Source organism: Molossus molossus, unplaced genomic scaffold, assembly GCF_014108415.1.
Source record: "Molossus molossus isolate mMolMol1 unplaced genomic scaffold, mMolMol1.p scaffold_m16_p_15, whole genome shotgun sequence".
NCBI lineage: Eukaryota > Metazoa > Chordata > Mammalia > Chiroptera > Molossidae > Molossus > Molossus molossus.
Genome location: NW_023425350.1, coordinates 9873433 through 9879288, shown reverse-complemented (window position 1 = coordinate 9879288; position 5856 = coordinate 9873433). Strand labels below are relative to the sequence as shown.

At 45.9% G+C, this 5856-nt stretch overlaps 1 protein-coding gene across 1 annotated transcript; it reads left to right on the top strand.

The window, feature by feature from the left end:
- The first annotated feature begins 1016 nt into the window (after window positions 1-1016).
- On the top strand, window positions 1017-5572 carry LOC118630753 (retinol dehydrogenase 14). The gene is made up of 2 exons (XM_036262837.1): window positions 1017-1439; window positions 4868-5572. Exons 1-2 carry the CDS (start codon window positions 1059-1061, stop codon window positions 5483-5485), a joined length of 999 nt encoding a protein of 332 aa, XP_036118730.1. The 5' UTR covers window positions 1017-1058; the 3' UTR covers window positions 5486-5572.
- The last annotated feature ends 284 nt before the right edge of the window (window positions 5573-5856 follow it).

Below are 5856 nucleotides of genomic sequence, written 5' to 3'. Positions count from 1 at the left end.
CTCTGTGACTCTCATAGGGCACAGGGGCTGGCACATATTGGCTGGGTAAGTAGATGAACGAATGACCACTTAAGAGTAATTTGGTCTAAAGCCAAAGTCTGCAGCTTGAAGATGGGTCCCTGTGCAATAACCCCTGACGTTTCTGAAGCATGTTCCAGGGTACAGAGCATTTTCTGTTCCACTTATGCATGTAATGGTCTTATGGAGGGGGTGGGAGGTATGTGTGAAGTGGCCTGCTCAGAAGTCTCTGTAAGTGCAAAGTTTTCCTACTGTGTTTCTGCCAGTGTCAAATAAGACCATTTGAGGATGTCCTTTCCTACAGGGACCAGATCAGAATCACCTGAGAACTTGTTGTAAATGCACACTCAGGTCCCATCTGGAACCAATTAAATTCGTAACCCTGGTACTGGGGCCCTGGAATTCCTGATTTTTAGTTTGGTTCTACAAGCCCTTCAGGTGATTCTGATGCGACGCTGAAGCCTGACAACCACTGGTCCATTCTATCTCCAACTGATTCCTGTTGCCAAGTCCTTAGCTTCATTTATGGGGGGCGGGGGGGGGGGGTAGAGCTCTCCCTCAGGCTTAGGTGGGCAGGCACAATTCTTCGGAGGGTGAAAATAAGTGGAACGGAGGGTTAACAAGCGCCGGGAGCCCTTAACAGAAAACACGCTAACAGCCCTTTAGAGTGGGATTTGTAAACCAGCCTGCAGAGAAATCTGCCAATTCAACAGGCATTCACCTGGGGAAGGCCACCACCACTCTGGCATCTCCACGGGGAGGAACCCCAGCCGCCAGAAAACCCGGGGCCTGTGCTCACCCTCCACGCTCAGACTGGGAGCCGCTCCACGGAGGCACCGGGACCCACAGAGCGGTCCTCTTACAACCAATCAGGGGCCCTTGGAAAGGAAACTACAAGTCCCAGCATGCCCCACGCCGCCCCTTCGGGGACGACAGGCCGCGCCCGAGCTCTCCGGGCACAGGTGGCAGCCTCAGCGCGTGCGGTGCGCTGACTCCGGAAGTCCGGCGCGGGGGTGGGCGTGCCCTCGGCCCCCGCGGCCATGGCAGTGGCTACGGTGGCGGCGCTACTGGCCGCACTGGGTGGGGCCCTGTGGCTGGCCACCCGGCGGTTCGTAGGGTCCGGCGTCCAGCGGCGGCGCGGAAGCGGGGACAGCGCCCTCATGCACGGGAAGACCGTGCTGATCACCGGGGCCAACAGCGGCCTGGGCCGCGCCACGGCCGCCGAGCTGCTGCGCATGGGGGCGCGGGTGATCATGGGCTGCCGGGACCGCGCGCGCGCCGAGGAGGCGGCGCGTGAGCTCCGCCGCGACGTCGGCCGGGCCGGGGGCCCCGACGCGGGCGGGGTCGGCGAGCTGGTCGTCAAGCAGGTGGACCTCGCCTCGCTGCGCTCCGTGCGCGACTTCTGTCAGGAGGTGCTGCAGGTGCGGGCGCGGGGCCGGGGGCGGGGCCGGCGGGCGGCCGGGGGCGGGGCCCGAGGCTGGGGGCGTGACCTCGGGAGGACTGGAGCGGAGGGGAGAAACAATCACATGATTTGGAGGCGGCTGGAGTCGCCGGCTGGGAGAGCTGGTAGGGCAGTCGTGTCTTCCAGGGATGTTGAGAAGGAAACCAGGCCGAGAGGAAAAGAACCCAGTGCCTGGACAGTTCCTTTAGGTGTGTGAGGACCGCCCAGGAGATCAGCCAGGGCTCCGAGTTGCCTTTCCTGGGTCCAGGGTGAATCTGGACCGAGCCCCCGCCTTTGAGAGCCCGAGAGCGCGGAGGGGAAGCCCAGGACCTTGGAACGACGCCCCTCCCCCCGCGTGGGCGGGAAGTGTCGCTCTGGCCGCCAGGGGACTCGTTCGCACCGTCCTTCGCACGCTCTGGCTTGGCTTCCAAATAAACTGCATCTTGGAACCCCAGTGAGCACGTGCTCTAAACGGGGACAGAAGTAAATAAGTATTTAATACCTAGCATTTATTGAAGGTTTCCTATGTGCTAGGAGCTGTTCCAAGCATTTCGGGTACTTAAATATTTTTTAATGAAATGAAAGCCCCTAGCTATTATTGTAGTTGAATGCTCACAGTATCCCCGTGAGGTAGGCATTGTTATCCCCATTTTACAACATAAGGCAAGGAAGGCATAGGCAAGCTAATCGACTGGCCAGGATCTGTCTCCAGAGCCCTTGCTTTGAACTCCTATTCCATTTCTGCTGCCTGCCAGTGTTGTGGAAGATTTCTGTGTTTATTTTCTTTTTTACTTAAATATGTTTTTATTGATTTCAGAGAGAGGAAGGGGGAGAGAGAGAGAAACATCAATTGGTTGCCTCCTGCACGCCCCCTACTGGGGATTAAGCCCACAACCCAAGCAAGTGCCCTGACCTGGGAATTTGACCTCCTGTGCTAGGTTCATGATCAAACAACTGAGCCACACAGATGGGGCAGGGTTTCTTTGATTAGATGGTAAATATTCCACCGAAGTGGATGTCCTCCATTGAGATTGAGATAGAAGGGTTTCCTGCATCAAGCCTTCAGAAGACTGACATTTAACGTTAGCTGGCACAGGAAATGTGCCCATATGAAAGGGAGTCTGAGTCCAGAGCAGAGGTTCCCAAACATCCTTTTTATTTTTTTCATGATGCCCTCAGGCCAAAAGAAAGATCTACAGTTTATGTAGATTAAGTAATTAGGTTCAAATAACCTAATAAATATTGATGTCATAACAACTTAGTAGCTGTTTGAAAAAATAGTACACATAATGAAAGAAAAAAAGATTCATTATCAGTAAGCATAATTACTACAGGAAATGTGTACCTTTGGTTCACTGCTCAGATTTGGACATTGCCACCTTCATTTCTTCTACATTGATTTTTCACATTGCACATGCACTTTATTACAGCAACTGCTAAAAAATACCTGTGCAAAAATGTGACATTATCAAAGAGAATATAGTACAATATAATGTTGATGCTGTGAACCACCTGGAACTAATAGTTTTTGAGATGTTGAGCAGAGTATCCCTTTGTTTCCCTTGGAAATTTGAAATGTTTCATATAGTACCCTGGGAGTTACTTGTAACTCTCTAGGGCACCTTGATGCACAGTTTGGGAGCTATTGCAGATCTAGAGAAGTTTGGGGGGAATTTGTTGTTTATATATCTACTTCATATAAGGTACAACAGGTTAAAAGTAAGAAATAATACTATTATAAGAGATTTTGGAAGCATTACATGTGGATCTTCCTCTTTTTCATCAAAATGTAGACGTGGCTAGATGTACTTCTCATTCCTCATACATTTGGTATTTTACTACTTTGGCCACTTGGAGTAGAACCAATTAAAAGTTAGGAGATAAAGAGATAAGTGAGTTGTCCTTGCTTCTAAGTATTAAGTTCCTGGCTCTGAAGTTCATTGACCATAACCTGGTTTTGTTTTGTTTTTTTTTAATGGAAATGTAAATTTCCCACAGGTTGGTATTCTTGGTATTTATGTCATTTATCTCCTAGAATTAAAAAAAAATAGTAGATGATAAAGTCTTAAAATAACACAAGCCCAGCAAAGAATGATGGCTCAGAAATGATTAATACAAGAAACTCTTCCAAAGGATTACTGCAAGAGAACACTCCTTTCTTTCCCCCACCGGTGAACTTTTGCCTTCTTTTTGAAGCTGACTATTGGAGAAGCTAAAGGTGCTTGGACAGACAGAATGAGAAATAGTTAATCCTCTGACGGGCAGGCTTTGATACAGTTGTGAAATTTAACACATTTTTCTTTTCACTTACACTTGGCAAAGGGGCCAGTGAAATTTGAAATTTGACCTCAAATTAATTTAATCGTGGGTCATCATTCTGTCTTTACACCTGGAACATGTTGTACATTTATTTTTCTCTGCCCATCAAAAGAGACAGAGAGGAGCCAGGAAAGGGCTGGGGAAAACCAACTTACATGAATTACGAACGAAAAGACTTCCCTTTAAGAATAGTCTAAATTTTATGACTTTAATCTGGAAAGACGTGGCAGGATCTGGTCACAGTGCAACATTCTGACTATATAGATCTGAGTTGGGGGCCATGGAAGCCTGAAAGAGAGAGATTTCATCGAGGGAAGAACTGACTTCTAATCTTAGTAGAGTTTAGGAAGTTTGTCGATCCTGTTTCCTCTGTTAATCTCCTTTGCTGTTGTTGTGAGACTTAGTATTTAATATTTAGTATTGTGGTGTTTTTAATATTTCTATATTGCCTGAATAATTTTAAAAATATTTCTTTGATTTATTCATGATGTTCTCTGGCCTTAATTTGCATCCCTGGCCCACTTCATTGCTTGTCCTAATTTTAAGGAAACAACTCGAAGTTGCTCCATCCCCACAGTACCATTTACCCTTAAAAAACTACCAAATAAAGCAATCCTAACTTGCTCGTGTTGATACTGGCAGCTCTGGGAATAAACAATGCTGACCTGTCTTCTGCTGCATTTCCATTCTCCAGCTCACATCAGCTCTGTAGCTCTGGTTTGAAAGTTCCAATTAGGAAAGCAAGCTGGCCTACTGATTAAGAGCTTGGGCCCTGGAATCAAGATTTCATCTTCAGATTTTTGTTTGCCAGTTAGGAGCCCTGTGATACCGGACAAATCACCGGACTCTTCAGGGCTTCTGTTTACTCGCAAGTTGTGGAGAGTAGATGAGATAACATGTGAAAAGCACAAGGCCAGGCCCCTATTAAGCATACAGGTCTTTTTTAGTTATTTTCTTTGTCAGTTGTTGAAAACTCAGAGAGACATTTTATAGAATTTTAGTGGTTCGTAAGAAATTTTTTAAAATTGTATTTTAGGTGCATTTAGGCCCATGTTCATAATTCTGTTATTCTCTTTTTGACATTTAAAGGAAGAGCCTAGACTGGACGTCTTGATCAATAATGCAGGGATCTTCCAATGCCCTTATTTGAAGACTGAAGATGGGTTTGAGATGCAGTTTGGGGTGAACCATCTGGGTCACTTTCTACTCACCAATCTTCTCCTTGGACTGCTTAAAAATTCAGCTCCCAGCAGGATTGTGGTAGTTTCTTCCAAACTTTATAAATATGGAGACATCAACTTTGAAGACTTGAATAGTGAACAAAGTTATAATAAAAGCTTTTGTTATAGTCGGAGCAAACTGGCTAACATCCTTTTCACCAGGGAGCTAGCCCGCCGTTTGGAAGGCACAAAGGTTACTGTCAATGTTTTACACCCTGGCATTGTGCGGACTAATCTTGGGAGGCACATACACATTCCGCTGTTGGTCAAACCACTTTTCAATGTGGTATCTTGGGCTTTTTTCAAAACTCCATTAGAAGGTGCCCAGACTTCGATTTATTTAGCCTCTTCACCTGAGGTAGAAGGTGTGTCAGGAAAGTACTTTGGGGATTGTAAAGAGGAAGAACTATTGCCTAAAGCCATGGATGAGAATGTAGCAAGAAAACTTTGGGATATCAGTGAAGTAATGGTTGGCATGTTAGAGTAGGAACGAGAAATGTAAGAGAGCCTTTAAAAAAGGATGTCACTTTTCTTTAATCAGGAATGGGGTGTTTTGAACACTGCTACTTGAAAACAATTTTGGTTTTCCAATAGTACTGCTCAGAGGTATGGATGGATATTTTGAAGTTATGAAAAGTTATATTTTGGATAACAAAATTTCAGAAAAGATGTTACACATACACAATAAGCTTAATGAATACAAACAACATATTTTAAAAATGATAATTGAACATGCATGGGTTACAAATATTAAAGAATTCAATTACTTAAAATAGATACCTTGAGAAGTTTTTATCTTTGAGTTTCATGGCCAAGGTGTTAAATGTTTTTGGTACAGTGCTGGTTTTTGTGTGGAAA